Source organism: Saimiri boliviensis, chromosome 2, assembly GCF_048565385.1.
Source record: "Saimiri boliviensis isolate mSaiBol1 chromosome 2, mSaiBol1.pri, whole genome shotgun sequence".
Lineage (NCBI taxonomy): Eukaryota > Metazoa > Chordata > Mammalia > Primates > Cebidae > Saimiri > Saimiri boliviensis.
In genome coordinates, this window is record NC_133450.1 from 146,276,626 (window position 1) to 146,295,792 (window position 19,167).

The window sequence follows — 19,167 nt, forward strand, 5'->3', positions numbered from 1 at the left end:
AAGTTTTGCATTTGTTGTCCTTTATTCTCTGTCACATACTGCAATTAGCCTTCCATATGCAGAAGTGTAAGTATCAGAAACGTACAATCTATGAATATACATGGGCTCTATTCTCAAATTGGAGAATTCCATTTCTATCACCATTTTTCTTTCTCCACTTGGTGGTATTCAGGATCATTAGAGAAGGTGCACAGATTTAGCATAAATAGCATCTAATCACCTAAGAGCATGGTTCTTTTTATAACTTCCTGGGCTGAGTTGAACACTTAGCTGATTCCGTTCATCTGATTTTCTAAAATCTGAACTTAGGGCTATTTATTTTCCTCTAGGAACTACTTTAGCTGCTTTCACAAGTTTTGGTGTGCAGGGCTTTATTGTTTGGTTACTTATATGTGTGTTTCTCCTTCTCCAAACTCTGATTAGAGACTTTTTGTGATTGATAACTAGAGGTATGGCCCTGAAGTCAAAGAATATAGTACATGTGATGTTGACTTTTGGTATTTGATGAGACATCATGTGTGGTACGTTTTGGTGAGTTAAAAAAAAAAAGGTGTGTTTTTGGTGATTGTAGATCTCTCCTTTAGGTCAAGCTGTATTACTGGATTGTTCAGATCTGCCATATTCTTATATATTTCTTTTCAAATTAATTTATAAATTCTTGAGAGGTATATTCAGATTTTGCCCCATGATGTTTATTTTGCCTTATAATTTATTTTTAATTTTTGTTTTATATATTTGAGGCTATGTTGTTAAGAACGCATGGCTCTCAATTATTACAGCTTCTGAAGAATTATTCCTTGTGTCACTAAAAAATAACATTCTTCAGCCTTAATAATGCCTTTTCTGGAGTCTCTTTTGTTTGGGCACTAATATTGTAATGCTGGCCAGGAGCGGTGGCTCATGCCTGTAACCCCAACACTTTGGGAGACCGAGGCAGGTGGATCACCTGAGGTCAAGAATTTGAGACCAGCCTGGCCAACATGGTGAAAACCCATCTCTACTAAAAATGCAAAAATTAGCTGGGCATCAGGTGGGTGCCTGTAATCCCAGCTACTCAGGAGGCTGAGGCAGGAGAATAGCGTGAACCAGGGAGGTAAAGGTTGCAGTGAGCAGAGTTTGTACCAGTACACTCCAGCCTGGATGATGGCCCCCCAAAATAATAATAGTAATAAATAATATTGTAATGCTTTATTGTGTTTAGCATTTTTCTGATTTTTAAAAATCACTTTGTCAACAATTCTGGATTATTATGTTTTAGATGTTTCTTTTTTAAGCAGAATGGCTATTCAGGGCTTGGTGACATTACCTGCTATGACAAACAACCCCAAATTTCAGTGGTTTAACACCACAGAGGTTTAAAAATTATTCTTTAATCATTATGGTCTCTTTCATGTTACTCCTTTTTTAAAGTACTTTTATTTCTAATTTTTCTAATTATCTCATTTCCTAGAAATTCCTCAAAGTGTTTTTCCCAAGTGTAGTTTATAGGTTTTGTTTTGTTTTGTTTTGTTTTGTTATGAGCTCATCTTTCAGAGAGTTTTTTTCTTGCTCCTAATTGGATTTCCAGTGAATCCTAGGTTGTAGAAGTAAGCGCTACAAAGTGGTTTCACATCTGATTCTTTTGGAACCCTACTGTTCAGTGATCCTAGATGAATTTTCACCTTAATTTCTTGATTCATTTCTATATCGTTCAGATAATATAAACTGAGACATGAGCAGCCCACAGCTAATGTCTCCAGTTCCTACTGGCTACTTTTTATTTTCTACCCAAGATTCCAAGTAGACTGTGCTTTCCAAGGCCAGAGGAGAGAGTTTTTTCCATCCCTTTTCATTAAGAAGAAAGTTCCTGAAGGTCCAGAGCCCTATGTAGAAGTTCAGCTCTAGACCTTTCTTCCATCAACTGGGGGTCCCTTATGCCATGAGACCCTAAGTCCTGTGTCCAGTCCAAAAACCCTGTGTGCTAGGTTTTTATCAGCCTTCTATAACAACGATTTCTGTCACCTGGAGACTTACTTTGTTTTTTTTTTAAGCTTGGAAATATATTAGTTACTTCTGCGGTATTCTATTTCATAGAACATTTCTTCCGTTTTCAACAATACATGGCATTACAGCTTGTCAGACATAGCCAACACTTCCTAACATCTCTTTTTTCACAAAGAGGAAAAAATCTTGGAGTGAGATTCCAGGAGTCCCTAACTTAAATTTAATAGTATTATTTTATTTTTATTATATATATATATATATATATATATATATTTATATATATATATATGGTATTTATCTTATATAACTTAAATCTATTCACCGTTTATTTTATGTGAATGATTTACGTTTTCTTTTTCCCCCCTTCCCCCTACATTTTCATATTAAAGTTGCACATCCCTAATCCAAAATCTAAAATGCTCCAAAATTCAAGTTCTTTAGTGCTGAGCTGACACTCAGAGAAAATGCTCGCTGGAGCATTTCAGACTTCAGATCTTCAGAGTAGGGATGCTCAAGTGGTAGTACACAATCCAAATGTTCCAAAATCCAAAAGAGAAAGTTTAAACACTTCTGATCCCAAGCATTTTGGATAAGGAATACTCAGCCTGTGCCGCAGTGATACAAACATTCCTCTCAAAATAACCTTCATCAACTAAGTCAATCTAAAGAAAAATGTTAAGTAAATTGGCAAGTGGTAAAGGCTATGACAAAAACCATAAAGGTGATATATTAATACTTAATCATATAAAATCCTTAGAAGCATTCAATGTCTTTTCCTGCTTTTTGTCCCTATTTATTAAAACATTCTTCGATGCTTTAGCAATTCAGACATGAAGATGTTTACTGTCAGTGTGAATCTGGGCTATGAATGTAGAAAATGGGTTACATAAATCAGGAAGATTTTAAGATAGTAAGAATGGGCTAGACTGTAATGTAACAAATAGCTGCAATATCTCAGGGCAAAATACAACAAACACAACAAAAGTTCATTTCTTGTTTACATTTCCAGCAAGCTTTGGACGAGGCCTCTGCTCATCAGAGGCACTCAGGACACAGCCTGGTAGAGCCCCTCCACAGCCACCAAGCTGGGAAGATGAAGAGAATGTGGCTCCTCACACGCTAGCTCCTAAGGCTTATGCTCAGAAGCAACGTCTCTCCCTTCCACCCTTTCTTCATCAGCCAGAGCAAGTCATGTGGGCACCCTAATTTTCTTAGGGGACAGGAAAGTGCAATCCTACCATGCATTCCAAAGGCTGAGAGCCAGAAATATTTAGTGAGGATCAATATGTCATAACACATTGATCTTCTAACTCACATGGTGTTGATGCCATAGTAACCATCCAGCAAAGAAACGGTGAAGCAGTTTTAATACATCCTCTAGATGGGGGCATGTAGCTGGTTCAGCCATAGTACAGCCAGACTTGTGTTTACAACTCCCTTAGCCTCTTGGTTAACTCCATTCTGTATAAAGAAATTCAAAATTAAGTAGAGTCTACAGATGGATAAGTAAAATATAGACCCTTACACTGGACTGATTTGTTACCTACCCGATCCTGAGAGGCTTCAGTGATTGATCATAAAACTGCTATCCTGCTTCATCACCAGCTGCTTGGTTTGGCCACTTCATTTTTGCAAACGTTTATGGGCTTAGTGTATGAACGTGGTTGAAGTATTTACAGAGAGTGTGACTTGAGTTTCTCTTAGATTTGCTTCTAGGCTGTTCCGGCTCAGTTTCCCTCTGTCCCAGGGGTTTTCTAACATGTCCCTGTGGCCTTCTTTAATATCCATGGGTTTGTGTGAATCCCTCTCCTTGGGTCATCCGCTAATCACAGGCTTCTTCCCCTAGTGCATGCTAACACGGGCTTTCCTGCACCTTCTTCACAAGCTCTCTGCTTTGTGTTGAAAAGGAGCACTGACGGGCAAAGGCTCTATTTTCTCACATCAATGAGTTGAGGAGCATTACTAGGTTCTATGGAGATTTGTGCAGTAATAAGATTCTCTTTTATCTGGGCTAATGCCCAAATTATAGTGACCTTAATTAAAATTTGTCCAATCATGACACATACTTCAATTCAGCCACTGCTCCTGGTACTATATTTTAAGTGGAGGGTGTATGATACTTTAAACTCAGACAGTGCTTTATGACTTAAAGAGTACTTTTATTTGTATTATATTTATTCTCCACAGTCACTGTGATATTAGATATTATCGCCTTTTAAAATCACAGAAATGGTCAACTAATCTCAGAGTTAATCAGCTTATCAATACTGGCAGTAGCACTATAACTCAGAACTAAAACCTCATACCCAGGCAGGACTCCTGCAATGATTCCATGATGTTGCCCATAATTCACAAATTTTTTTTTTTTTTTTTTTTTGAGATGGAGTTTCGCTCTTGTTACCCAGGCTGGAGTGCAATGGCGCAATCTCGGCTCACCGCAACCTCCGCCTCCTGGGTTCAGGCAATTCTCCTGCCTCAGCCTCCTGAGTAGCTGGGATTACAGGCACGTGCCACCATGTCCAGCTAATTTTTTGTATTTTTGGTAGAGACAGGTTTCACCATGTTGACCAGGATGGTCTCGATCTCTTGACCTCGTGATCCAACCACCTCAGCCTCCCAAAGTGCTGGGATTACAGGCTTGAGCCACCGCGCCCGGCCCACAAATTTTTTTTTAATCTATAAAACTTACACTGATCTTATTTTAAAACCATCATATTTATTTTGAGGCTAAGGCCCACATTCTGTGTGCTCTGTCAGGCAGATAAAAATCTGATGTCTTTATTTTTTGTTTAAGGATGACTCTTAGGCAGAGAACTAGAAAAACAATGTACATGTGCATCTGGAGTATTTCAGGCCTACTAATTGAATCCAACACAGTAAGTGGTAGCACTAAGATTTCAATCCAGCTGCTCTTAATAGCAGCATTTTGCTACTTGGCAGGTATGAGAGGTTTGATGTCAAGGAGAGCACACAAAATGAGAAAGATCACTGTAAGGAATTCCAAAAAACTGCAGGATCTTGGGAAACCCAGATATTTGTCTTTCTAGGTCCCAGGACTCTCAAAACTGGGGCCTAGTGCAGACCTTCTCTTTGCACGCCGCCTCTACATTTGTTGCTGAATAACGTGGTTTGCTTCCACCTATCGTAGTGTTACACAGTGTAACCTGTTCGGCACAGGTTATCTTGTTCCTGCTGATACATTATTGTCTGTCTTACATGCCAACCTCTTGCATGCTCTTTTGCTACCAGGACACAGGTCTAGTTTTAGAAATACACAGGGTCAAAGCCACAAAAAGAATGTGGACAAAGAAACTCCCTGAGGCTGAGCTTTTGAAAGGGGTCTCAGGAGTTGGTGGGTAAGTACACAGGTATTTGGCTCTATCTAGGGGAGCAGGACTGAGTTCTTGGAGGTAGAGGTCATTGTATCAACTTCATCATCCCAACTCCACCATGAGAATTTGTTTTGTTCCTCTATATCCTCAGCACATAGTAGACACTCAGTAGATATTTATTGAATAAATGAAGCAAATGCAGTAATCACTAAGGGTGCAGATTCTTTTCTTTCACTGTAGTGCTTTAGTAACAGTATGGGATTTGACTTGCATCCTGGAGAAGTAGATTAATCTCCAAAGATTTGGTAGATCCAGCATTACAAAGAGCAAAGCATAGTTAGAGAGGGAGAAGCGGACTAAATAAAGAACTTTAACAAGTTTTATCGTGTTTAAAATGAGGTTATTGCCAGTATCATAAAGATTCACCCTAGGTGAATGAAATTACCTCAAATTCACCAACAAGAAAAATATATTACCATGGTAAATGGGCACTTACTGACCAAAGGCCCAGGGATAAGAATAAGTCAAGAAAAATTTATCATGAACAGTGGTCAGCTTCCTAGAAGAGCATATAGATCCGTCACAATTTTCTTCAGTATTTTCTATCTTCCTACACTTTTCTTACCAAATGAGCTAATACAAATGGTCGTGGCCTCAGCACTGATTAGAAACAAGAAGTGGAAAGACATGACCAGAGCCATCTTCACCAACATATAATCACAATGACTCTTTAAATATTCGAAAAAGGAAGACAATGTTAGTCTACGCCTGTCCAGGAGTGTTAGGCACTTTCCTTTTGTAGTTTAATCTTTAAACAACGTGGTAAAGTAGGTGGTAAATCCCTAGTTTACAAATTAAAACTGAAATCAACAGAGTATGCTGTCCCTCTGTTCAGTGCAATTTAATGCTCAAATTTACAGAGCAAGGAATGTATACAAAGCACATATATTGACCCTGTTAAAATATACATATATATATATATGTATATGTATATATATAATGTCCTTGAAGTATATTTTATTAGTTGTTTGCATTTCCTATTTCTGAGTTTCCTGCTTGGTGTCTGTTTACTTAAGCGAGCTCGTAGCAGTGACTTGATGTATGGTGTCCCTCATTCTCATTCACCATAACTGCAGAAAGTCTTTTAATTTAGGACCACACAGTGGATTCAGTCCCCATACGTGGTATATTTTAAGTAAGTTGAAAATGTTATCTTGGACTCTCTGGGTTTCCTTTTCAAAAGAAATTAAGTCCTTCACAATTGTTGACTCTGTTTCCTTCGCTGTTTTTTTTTTTTCTTTTGCAGACTGCTGTCAGAGGATGTAGGAATGGACATCCCCTTTGAAGAGGGAGTGCTAAGTCCCAGTGCTGCAGACATGAGGCCCGGTGAGTGCAGCCGTTGCTCGTTTCCTTCGGTGGTATTCTATATTCCAACGTTTTCGTTATCCAGTGAAAGACTTATTTCCTGTGCATCTAACTCGTGATTTCAGTGATAAAAGTGAGAGGAAAAAAGAAACGTGTGAGAGGAAGGTGTCAGGCTGCATTTGGTTAGTTTAAGAGTTGGCTCGAATATTGATTCTCGCTGGTGTGGGCTGCATTTTATCTCCTAGGCCACAGCCTTATCTGCCAATGTTTTCAGTTCCTGTGATAATTGGCTACTGTACATTGTACCAAAATCTGACTAATGTCTAAGTTTCCCATATTACACGTAATTGTGCAAATGTTTAAAATTGAAAATGTGATATGTCAAGAATGCTCAGTATCCTGACTGTCATAAACCGAAACCAAGACAACAACAAAAAAACAACCACCCTATATTTTAGGGTTTTACAACCCCAGGCATACACAAAAAGGAATTTAATTTTTCAGTTGCAATTTGCATGCCTCTCGCTGTGCTCCAGGGTCACTCTCTTGCATGACACCAACTCCAGGATCATACCAAGATCCCGAATCATGTATTCTCAGCCAAGCCTGCAGTGTGCTAGGAAGAAGAAAGGCAATTGCGTTTGTTTTCTGTCGAAGTATTTGAAATGCATTCTTTAAAATACTAGTCATGTAACAGAATTATTTCTAAATGTTCTATGGCCAGATATGCTTGGTAACCACAGTATGTTTATTTCAGTCTTCAAAGTTCACAGTGCACTTTTAAATGATAAGAACACTAAGGCTGTGGTTATCTGATACAGTAAGCAGCGAGTCACACGTGGCTATTTAATTAAAATGAAAAATAATTTTTAAAATGCCCATCTTCAGTTTTACTAGCCGCATTTCAAGTGCTCAGTCACCACATACAGAACATTTTCATCATCACACAGAATTATTTGGGGCATCATTGCTCTGCAAATTCTTGAACTATAGAAACTCAGTGTTGAAACTTACTGGTCAATAGAAACTTTTTTCAAGTAATACATAAAACCATTACCTGGAAAATAGTTTGGGTGATGTTCCATTCAGGAAAAAAAAAAAAAAAAGCTTAATCACAAGGGAACAGTGCCCAGAGTTGAAGGGTATACCAGACTCTCTCCAAAATACGTCATGCTTGGGACACCTGTCACTTCTGGTTTTAGATGAAGGCAACAAACTGTTTTCTCCTGCTCTACTCTCACACTGAGCACATCTGTGACCAGATGGGTAGGGGTTTTTTTTGTTTTGTTTTGTTTTTGTGCCACACACCAAGCAATACTCTAGTGAACACCAACTGGGTGTCCTGTAATTCAGTTCTGATACTATTTGCCTTAGGAAATGACAAGGGTTTTAAGACCTCTGTGCCTGGAACCGGGGCCAAAGGCCAAATACATTTCTTCTTATACTACAGTAAGTTATCTCTCTACCTTTGTTTTGTTGGTTTATGCTTGGTTCAAAATGACTTCTCCAGCTCTGCTTCTATTAAATGAAAAGCAGCATAGATGCATACTATAATGAAAGGAGGGAGCCTACATGTAAGATTATCACTTATGTTCTGGGAACCAATGTCAAGTGAGATTGGCATAAGAGCTGATGACTGCTTGGGTGAGTTCAAAGAATGTTACCTGGGAGGATAATTCAGCCAGGTAAAGGGCACTGAAGATCATATACAGAGTTGTCAGGACCTAAGGGAAGTATTTTGGGAGTGTCTGTGAACATGACAAAGTTCTTAATCTGCATTCCATAGGAGCAAAGTCAACATGAATCATTAGAAAATATAGTTGGCCCTCTGTATCCATCGTTCTAAATTCATGGATTCAACCAACCACAGAAGAAAAATAGTCGAAGAAAAAAAATTGCATCTGTACTGAACGTGTACAGACTTTTTTCGTGGTCATTGTTTTCTAAACAATACAGTGCAACAACTATTTACGTTGTGTTAGGTATTACAATTATTCTAGAGGTGATTTAAAGTAGACAGGAAGATGTGCATTAGTTATGTGTCAACATTACACCATTTTATATCAGGGACTTGAGCATCTGTAGATTTTGGTATCCACCAGGCATCCTGGAATCAACCCTTATGGATGTCAAGGGACAATTGTATATGTAAGCTTAACTGTTTTTCTAAAGCAATATATTGCATGAAAATTCAGTTCAATATTATAGTCAAGTTTTTAGACTTGAACAGGGAAATTCTTAAAAACTAGTTATCTCCCCATTTAGCAATAGTTCCTACTTCCTGTTTCTATATGGCCAAGGCTGAGGGGGTTGGGAGGATCCAGTTACTGAGGGCTGCTTTCAAGAAGGATGTCTAAATCTCATACAAGGATTTCTATCAGGTCTATTTTTGCTGAAAGGACTTTAAAAATGTTTTCCATGGGGGCCAAACCCACTCTTGGCAGCCACATATAGGTTAAGTATTCCTGACTTAAATGCTTGGACCAGAGTATTTCAGATTTGGGATTTTTTCAGATTTTGGAATATTTGGATTATACTTACTGGTTGAACATCCCAAATACAAAATTCTGAAATCCAAAATATTCTGGTGAGTATTTCCTTGGTGCATCATACTGGCACTCAAAAAGTTTCAGATTTTGGTGCATTTGGGATTTTGAATTTTTGGATTTAGATTGCTTCCCTGGTTTACTACTTGATGTTGTTGTTCTCTTTCTTCTTTAGAACCTCCTAATTCTCTGGATCTTAATGGCACTCATCCTCGGAGAATCAAGCTCACAGCTCCAAACATCAATCTTTCTCTGGACCAAAGTGAAGGATCTATTCTTTCTGATGATAACTTGGACAGTCCAGATGAAATTGACATCAATGTGGATGAACTTGATACTCCCGATGAAGCAGATTCTTTTGAGTACACTGGCCGTGGTAAGTCGCTAAGTTGGCAAGGCCAAAGTTAAATGCTAAGCAAAATATTTTCTAACAAACCTCTCGTCTTTGTGCCAGTGGACCATTTCTGTGATTTCTAGAAGCTTCTGTTTGTATGTCAGGTCATAGATGGCCATGATTGACAGTTTGGAACTTGACAAAGTATAGTTCACAGAGGTTGTATATAACCATTGCTCTTTATTAACCCTTGCTCTGTGCTAGCATTTATGCTAGGCACTGGGGCTAAAGGAAGACCGTTAGATGCTGTGTTGTCAGAGACCTGGGGCTGGGTTTGCAGAGGAAGAGAATTTCAGCCGGATGGTACAGTTTGAAGAAGAGAAATCAGAGCTTGACAATTTGCTGTATAAGTTCCCACTGTCTGCAATGTTCTTTTTGTTTTGTTTTTGAGATGGAGTCTCACTCTGTAGCCCAAGTGGGAGTGCAATGGCGTGCTCTTGGCTCACTGCAATCTCTGCCTCCCGGGTTCAAGCGATTCTCCTGTATCAGCCTCCCAAGTAGCTGGGATTACAGGCGCCCGCCACTACGCCCGGCTAATTTTTGTATTTTTAATAGAGATGGGGTTTCACCATGTTAGTCAGGCTGGTCTCGAACTCCTGACCTCAGGTGATCCACCCACCTCGGCCTCCCAAAGTGCTGAAATGACAGGCGTGAGCCACCGCGCCAGACCTGTCTGTAATGTTCCTTCCCCCAGGTCCTTACATGACTGACTCCTCTTTATTCAGAGGTTAATCAGATGTCACCTCCTCAGAGAAGTCCTCCTTGCCTTCTATAATCAAAGGTGCTTCCCATTTCCCTACTCCCACCACCTAGTCAGTCTCTGTCCCAGTATGCATTTTATTTTTTATGTACCATTAATTCAAATAGTATTATTTAACTATTTGTTTGCATCTTTATTGTCTTTCTCCTAGCACTCGGATGTGTGCTCCATGAGAGCAAGGACTTTATGTTTGATCCTGTGTCTCCAATAAAGTAGGAAGGAAGAAGGGATGGTTGAGAGGGTGTGGGAGAAATGATGAAAGGGAGATAATTAAAAGTCGTCAGACCATCGAAGGCTGACACTCCTGATATGAACGTTGGTCTTTAGCTTTTTCTCTTGCTCTATGAAATTTGGTTTAAGAAATATGTACAAATATAAAGCATTTGCTTTGTTTGTTTGTTTTTTTAATGCCTGGCATTATGCAGTTTCTGTTTCAGTACTAGCCAGGGTGGAATTCTCTGAAGTGACGATAATTTGAAAGTGAAAGCGAGAGAGTCTGGGACACATCTGTTGCTTTTACTCATTTTAAAAATTCACACAATCTTAAAAGCAATACAGTCCCACAGTTAAGCAATCGCCTGACTTTTAGACACCTGCTAGTTCCAGCAGTTCCACTCCTAGAAGAGCATAATTAGAAAATTCACCAAATTCGCTAATTATTTCAACCAATGGTCACTGAGCCAGCAGGGCTACTACCATGACCAGTGTGGGTCAGACTACCTTGACAGAACTTAAAGCTTTATTTCCTCAAATTAAAAAAAGAAAAAAAAAAAAGGAAATGGCTAAACTACTTGTTTTATAGTCTATTATGCTTAAGTAGAAAACTTTTTTTCTTTTTCTTGTTTTTTTTTTGAGACAGAGTCTCACTCTGTCATCCAGGCTGGAATGCAGTGGTGTGATCTCGGCTCACTGCAACCTCTGCCTCCCGGGTTCAAATGATTCTCCTGCCTCAGACTCCCGAGTAGCTGGGGTTACAGGCACGTGCCACCAGGCCTGGCTAATTTTTGTATTTTTAGTAGAGGTGGGGTTTCACCCTGCTGACTAGGCTGGTCTCAAACTTCTGACCTTGTGATCCACTGGCCTGGGCCTCCCAAAGTGCTAGGATTACAGATGTAAGCCACCACTCCTGGCCAACTAGAGACTTTCTTTTCCCATAAGTTATTGACGTACAGGTGGTATTTGGTTACATGAGTAAGTTCTTCAGTGTAAGTAGAGATTTTATATTGCATTTTTATCATGTGTGAATTTCTATAGTTATCTGGGTAGTTGATTCTGTAGGTGGAAATACACAAATAGGAGGTGAAAGAAGGTCTGGAATTTGTATTCTTTCCTGTCATCCCAGAGAGTCTTCAGCAGCTCCTCTGTCCATCCCAGTTGCCCCTACCAGCTCCTGCTCTTTTCCTGCGAATATATTAAAATCCCACAGAAGACTGTGGCATGACCCTACCGGCCCCTCCCTCACCTCCGCATTTGCTTCCCTGTTGCCAGAAGAGCCATGTCACACCACATCTGAACACTTTATTTTTATAGACAGTAAAACTGTCAAGCAAAGCAGTGGTAGCTGAACAAGCTGGTAATTAACACTGCCACTTGCTGACATGGCTCTTTTCATTTAGTTGACATAGCTATGTTGAAAGAACTACTTTAACGGCCACAGCCCTGCTTTTTGGTCTTAAATGCAAAGGACAGAATTGGAAAGTAAGTTGAATTTTAAAATCTACCTTAATCTTCAAATGAAAGGTATATGGTCAGACGTTTTAAACAAAAACATGAAATTTTGAAAACAAAGTACCTCTGAATAGCTGTATTTTGTAAACATGAGGATATGAATAAGTGTCTATATAAGAGGGTCGAATTATAAATATGTTTTAGTCTTGAAGTATGAAATTAATACTTGAAAGAAGCCTGTTTCTTGGGTATCTCGTGTGAGCATTTTGAACCAGACATATACATTCTAAACAAAATAGAGGTTTTTAAGGTATAGTTTTTCAAAAACATTTGGTCCATAATTTATTTTCTTTTAATGAACACTTTTTCATTTATATTACATTTTTCATTTGTATATTTTCATTATATATTTTTCATTTATGTTTCATTATATATTATGTATTTTCACTACATATTTTTCATTAATATATTTTAAATTATATATTATACACTTCATTATATATTTTTCATTTCATTTATTTCATTTTACAGATGAGAACACTGAAGCACAGAGAAGTTAAGTAATTTGCCTAAGTCACACAGCTGGTTGTTCCTCTTAGTTCCTGGCCCATGCTGCTTCCCAGTGAATATGCTAACAATGAATGGGAAAGGGTTGGTTACTAGATTGGACTTACATACTTGAAGCCAAACGTGACAGCCCTTGCTCACATTTAGACCTCTTTTTATCCAGTTTTCTTGACCTGGGGACTCTAGAAAAAAAAAAAAAAAAGTAAGAATTACTCTACCAGATGTCTGAAGGTTTTTTCAGGCCATTTGCCCATTTTATTCAGCAGCTGATGACCAAACACCTCTGCCAGGGTTTTTGCTCACAGTGCAATTTTGCTTATGGAAAATTTGTGAAACTCACTATCAAAAGATATTCAATTGGTCTTTCAAGCAATTTTCTTTAATAGTTGTGTCCTAACAACTGGGAAATATAAGTGAAGGTACTGTAATACAATTAAGGTGTGATGTCCTTTCATGTCAGGTACCAAAAATATCAAAATATATAGATAATGACGGACTTGGGAGCTCAGTCCTTCATATTAAGAAAGATCTGGGGCCGGGCGCGGTGGCTCAAGCCTGTAATCCCAGCACTTTGGGAGGCGGAGGCGGGTGGATCACGAGGTCAAGAGATCGAGACCATCCTGGTCAACATGGTGAAACCCCGTCTCTACTAAAAATATAAAAAATCAGCTGGGCATGGTGGCGCGTGCCTGTAATCCCAGCTACTCAGGAGGCTGAGGCAGGAGAATTGTCTGAACCCAGGAGGCGGAGGTTGCGGTGAGCCGAGATCGAGCCATTGCACTCCAGCCTGGGTAAGAAGAACAACACTCCGTCTAAAAAAAAAAAAAAAAGAAAGAAAGAAAAAAAAGAAAGATCTGAGTTTTCTCTTTTTTAATACTTTAATTTACTAATCCTAGAAACTTAAAAAATATCCAGAGGTCAGAAAAAATAATAACCCATTTCTGTTTTCCAAACCAACAACAATATTTTTACCGCCATTCAGATCTTAACAAAGGTATTTTATAAGTGAAGTGGAAAAATGATTAATTTTAGCCTATTTCTGATAAGAATGTTATAAGAAATTCTCATGCGCTCTTATATTTTAGATGCCCCCACGTGATTTTTAGTGACCTCTTCTAAATGACCTTTTTACAAATTAACCCCTAATGACAGTTTTCTTTGTTAATAAGACACCCCAACATTATTTCCAGATAATCAGGGTGTCACTTCATTGAACTTCCCCATCCATGATTTTCCATTATTTTCACAGTCTGCAGCAACCAGCTTATAAAATCAGTTTTCCATTTTAAGTGCTAAATCAAGTGTTAAGCTTATTTTGTCTTACCCACAAGCAGCCTTATGCCATAATGGTGCCGTCTGAAAGGAGGACTTTTCTTTGTATTTCATGTGCCAATATTTTACCTGCAAATTAACTGCCTGCTTGCTGTTTGTCACCCAAAAAAAATCTAAAGACTTTTTAACAGTATATAGGATATCTTTCTTATAACCAGAAAAGCTTCAAACATGTCTTCTAGGAGTACTCACATTAACGAGTACAAGATTGTGATGTAGAAAGTTTCCACAAATGCAGCTGCCTACTGGAAGGCCACAGCTGACATCTGTTATTCCATTAGTTACTCCATTATGAGCACCAACGACGCACTCCCCGCTGTGGTCTGTGTAGCACAGACCATTCAGGGACTTGTGTGCTACATCATCTCACAAAGACAAATGTTCGAGTTGACTTCTCCCCTATGTACAGAATTTTAATTGACTCCAACAGTCACTGGGAAGAGAAGCTCCTCATTGAGTAAAGGACACAACGAACCAAGTATTTCTAAGTGAAGAGGCATGAGACCAAAAATTAAATTTAGAGAGTGTCAGGACAGAGAGTTAAATGAGACCTGAAAATTTTTGCAAATAGTGCGAAAATGAAGGTTGTGGGGAAGATGGTGATTTATCGTTAGAGCAAAAGAATTATGAAGGTCAGGAGGGTTTTGCTAATACCAGAACGTCAGTAAAGCTATCTTTACTTCTTACTAGCTTGTATTGTTGACTTCTAGAAACGAACCACTTAAGAAAACTTAATGTACCCCTAGCTCTTAGATAACTCTTTCCTCCATTGACATCAGCCAGAAGAGGAAAGGAAAGAGGAACCCTAGTAACTTGCATGCTCCTACTCTCTGAAACTTTAGGAATTACACCCCGTAAAAAGGTCCAGCCCTGGACTTTTACACCAAAACAAGTAATAATGCTGTCTTTATAGGAAAATGTTGATAGGAGTGTGTGTGTATATACATACATACTTTTAACATAGAGATGTCCTTTCTTACTATGATACCATAATAAAGAAAGTAAAGAAAAAGTTAAGAGATTCAACTACATAAAAATATTGAATTTCTATTTGGCAGGAAAAGATAGGTATATGTTTAAAAGCTAATCACGGAGTAAGCACAAGACCAAAAAACAAAAAAAAATTACGACACATAACGAAGTTCCATACAAAAACTGCAACTAATTAATAAGGACCACAATAGGAAAAGGGCTTTAAAGGTAGCTTCTTGTCAGTAAGCGAGATGTAAATAGCCAACAAACAGTGAAAAGTGCTTACCTTCTTTAATAATTACAGAAATTCAAATTAAAACAATAAGATCATTTCCTCTGAAATTGTCAAGGGTTGAAAACTTTGATAGCCTATCATGTTCTTGACAATAGGGGGAAATCCAGCCCTCTCCTATATTTTGGTGTAGCATATTGAAGGGCAAAAACGTCCCAAAAACTTTAAGTGGTTATACCTGCTGACCCAGCACTCTGTTGCTAGAAAGTTCCCCTATAGAAATATGTGTACAAATAAGGTAAGATACCTTCGTGCAGATGCTTACTGAAGCAAATTCTTTATAAAGAACAAGAAAAAGAAAGAAAACTATATTTCATCACCATGGGATTGGTAAACTAAAAGACATCAGCAAAATGGAATACTTGAGGGCTACTTTTAAAAATGAGCAGGATTTATATTTATTGAGACAAGAAGTCTATACTCTATATAGAGAGAATATATATAGTATATTATATATTATATATACACACTTATATACATATGTATATATAATGTAATGTTACATACATATATACATATATGTATATATATTCATTTTATATAATACATACATATATATTAAAATATGTAAATATGTATTAAAATATATGTGTGTGTATATAAAAATGTGTGTGTGTGTATATATATGTATGTATGTATGTATAAAGACAGGCCCTCACTCTGTCAGCTAGGCTGGAGTGCAGTGGCATCTCAGCCCACTGTAACCTTGATCTCCCAGGCTCAGGTGACACTCCTACCATAGCCTCCTGAGTAGCTGGGACTACAGGCGTGTGCCACCACACCCGGCTAATTGGTGTAGTTTTTTTGTAGAGAGGAGGTTTTGTCATGTTTCCCAGGCTGGTCTCAAGCCTATACTATTTTAATAGAACAATCTGTATAGAACATGCAGAATATATAGAATAATCATACTTTCTGAAAAATAAACATGTCTGTGTATGTGCAGAGAAAGAGTGATACACATCACGTAGTAATAGATTAGTGGCATTGGTGATTTTTGTTGTTTTCATGAAGAATTTCTGTATTGCTGGCACTTTCATTAATGTGGTTTACTTTTTAAAAATGAAATTATTCTTTAGTGCAACTTCAGGTTCATAGCATATTTGAGTGGAAAGTACAGAGTTTTCCTGTACCCGGTTTCTCTACACACGTACACCCTCCTTCACTATCTACATTCCCAAAGTGGTTGGTTTGTTACAATTGATGAGCCTGCATTGATACATCATTATCACCCAAGGTCCGTAATTTACATGAAGGGTTCAGTTGTGTTGTGCATTTTATGGCTTTGAGCAACTGTACAGAGGCAGCATGTATCCACCATTGTAGTATCGTATATAATAGTTTTTCTGCCTTAATCCTCTGTGCTCTGCCTATTTCTTCCTTTTCTCCAACCCTTGGCAATCACTGATGCTTTTACTGTCTCCATAGTTTTGCCTATTCCAGAATCCATGAAGTTGGACTCATACAATAGGTAGCTTTTTCAGGCTGGTTTTCTTCACTTACGCAATTAAAGTTCTTCCATATCCTTTCATGGCTTGACAGATCATTCCTTTTTAATGCTAAATAATATTCCACTGGCTAGACAAATCACAGTTTATTCACCTACTGAAGGACATCTTTGTTGCTTCCAAGTTTTGGCAATTATGAATAAAGCTGCTATAAACATACATTTTCAGTGCATTTGGGTAATTACCAAGGAGTATGACTGCTAGATTGTAAGGTAAGAGTATGCTTAATTTTGTAAGAAACTGCCGCACTCTTCCAAATGGCTGGACCATTTTGCATTCCCACCGGCAATGAAAGCGAGTTCCTGTTGCTTTGAGTTCTCACCAGCATTTGGTGTCAGTGTTCTGTATTTGGGCCATTTAGGTATGTAGTGGTATCTTGCTATTGTTTTAATTCAAAATTCTGTAATGACACAAGATACGGAACATCTTTTCACATCTTACGTGTCACCTGTATATCTTCTTTGTGAGGTACCTGTCCAGGTCTTTTGCCCATTTTCTTATAGTTGAGTATTAAGCATTCTTTGTATATTTTGGATAACAGTCCTCATCAGATATGTGTTTTGTAAATATTTTCTCCAAGTCGTTTGTCTTCTTCTCATTCTCTTTGTCTTTCATGTAGAAGTTTTAATTTTAATGAAGTCTACCTTATCAATTATTTCTTTCATGGATCATGCCTTTTGTATTGTATCTAAAAAGTCATCTTTGCACCTAGGGCCAATTACATTTTCTCTTCTAAAAGTTTTATAGTTTTGCATTTTACATTTAGGTCTGTGATCCATTTTGAGTTAACTTTTGTGAAGGATCAAAGGCCTGAGTCCAGATTCATTATTTTGCAGGTGGATACCCAGTTATTCCAGCACTATTTGTTGAAAAGACTATTTTTGCTTCTCTGGATTGCCTTTGCTCCTTGTCAAAGATCAGCTGACTATATTTATGTGATATGTGTTTTACTATAACCATAATAAAGAATGTAGTATACAATTTTTTTTTTTTTTGAGACAAGGTCTCACTCTGTCACCCAGACTGGAGTGCAGTGGTGCCATCACAGCTCACTGCAGCCTCAACCTCCTGTTCTCACATGATTCTCCCACCTTAGCCTCCCAAGTAGCTAGGACTGCAGGCACATGCCAATATACCCAGCTAATTTTTGTATTTTTTTGTAAAGACTGGGTTTTGCCATGTTGCCCAGGCTGGTCTCTAACCCCTGAGCTCAAGCAGTCTACCTGCCTTGACCTCTGAAAGTGCTGGGATTACAGGCTTGAGCCACTATGCCCAACCAAAAATTTTTTACATGAGGGAATTTTAATAAAATTTGCAGAAAATAAAACAACCCTATCTTCATCCCACAGAAATGACCAGGGTAGAGCTAGAGCAGGCCAGAGGGTACCAAACAGGATGAAGAGGGTCTGGTGGATGGAAAGTTCCCTGGAGGGAAAGGAGGGTGCGTAAAAGAGCATCAGAAGACAAACCTGCTTCAGAATACAGACTTCTGAGGGAGTAGAGACCAGAGGGGAAACTGAGTCCCAGGAAGGGAGCTAAGATTGGCATCCTAGGGTCCTAACTCACGTAGGAAGAAGGAGGAAGGGCTTCCAGACAGATGGGTGGATTTGCACAAAGGACACAGTGCTTGGTCTGAAGCCAGTGGTTTGTGGTCTGTCCTTGATAAGCTGCCACATGCTGGTGGGAACACAGTGGAAGCCTGAGTGAGCCAAGGCTCTGTAGGTGGTGGTAGCTGTTGGTGTTGGCAAAAAAGGCTGGGATTGCTTCCCAACCAAACTTCATTTTGCTATCTCAGTCATTGGTAATTAGACACTTCTGAATGTATAATTGCACTATCTCAGTCACTGGTAATTAGACACTTCTGAATGTATAATTGCAGATTCTTCCAGAAGATAATGGTGGTGTTGTGGCTCCCTTATAGATTACCTCTGTTTCCAGGAAATTATCCAAGTTTTCCTTGATTTACTCACTCACCTTCCCAATTGTTTTTGAGTGTTCTGAGTAAGTTTGCAAGCTAAGTAGGGAGCGGGTTGGTGGAAGTGAATATTAAAGGGATTCAAGGCACAGTTTCTTAGCCCAAGGGACTCACAGCCACTTTGTAAAATACATAAGGAGAGTCACACACTTAAGGTACAATGTGATAGGTTAGAAGGGCTGAAAAAGTTAAAGGTTTTGACTGTATTTACTTAGTAACTGTGATCTGAGGCAAACTACGTCAGAATCAGTTTTTGCGTTGGTGTAATGACCTAGTACCTGGTACAAAGTCAATGCTTAATACAATAGTGCTATTATCATCAAAGTGCCATAGAAAGAAGTGAAATGCAATGTAAATTCAATGGTGCTTTTCCAGGAATGGAAAAATAAGAATGATAATATCTTGGGATTATTGCAAAGGTTATAAATAATCTTTTCTTGTAAGTTACTTAAACATACAAAAAAACCCATCATTAT

At 38.4% G+C, this 19,167-nt stretch overlaps 1 protein-coding gene across 16 annotated transcripts in view; it reads left to right on the plus strand.

Annotated features, from left to right (window-relative positions):
* The window catches only part of PRUNE2 (prune homolog 2 with BCH domain), a 537,643-nt gene that overhangs the window by 471,988 nt on the left and 46,488 nt on the right, over positions 1-19,167 (plus strand). For 13 of the 16 annotated variants that reach the window (XM_074394645.1, XM_074394643.1, XM_074394630.1 and 10 more), the window contains 2 exons: positions 6,622-6,701; positions 9,402-9,602. In XM_074394645.1, coding sequence (XP_074250746.1) covers positions 6,622-6,701; positions 9,402-9,602 — 281 coding nt within the window. The remainder of the gene's footprint in view (positions 1-6,621; positions 6,702-9,401; positions 9,603-19,167) is intronic. The other 3 variants (XM_074394644.1, XM_074394632.1, XM_074394636.1) reach the window with 1 other exon arrangement.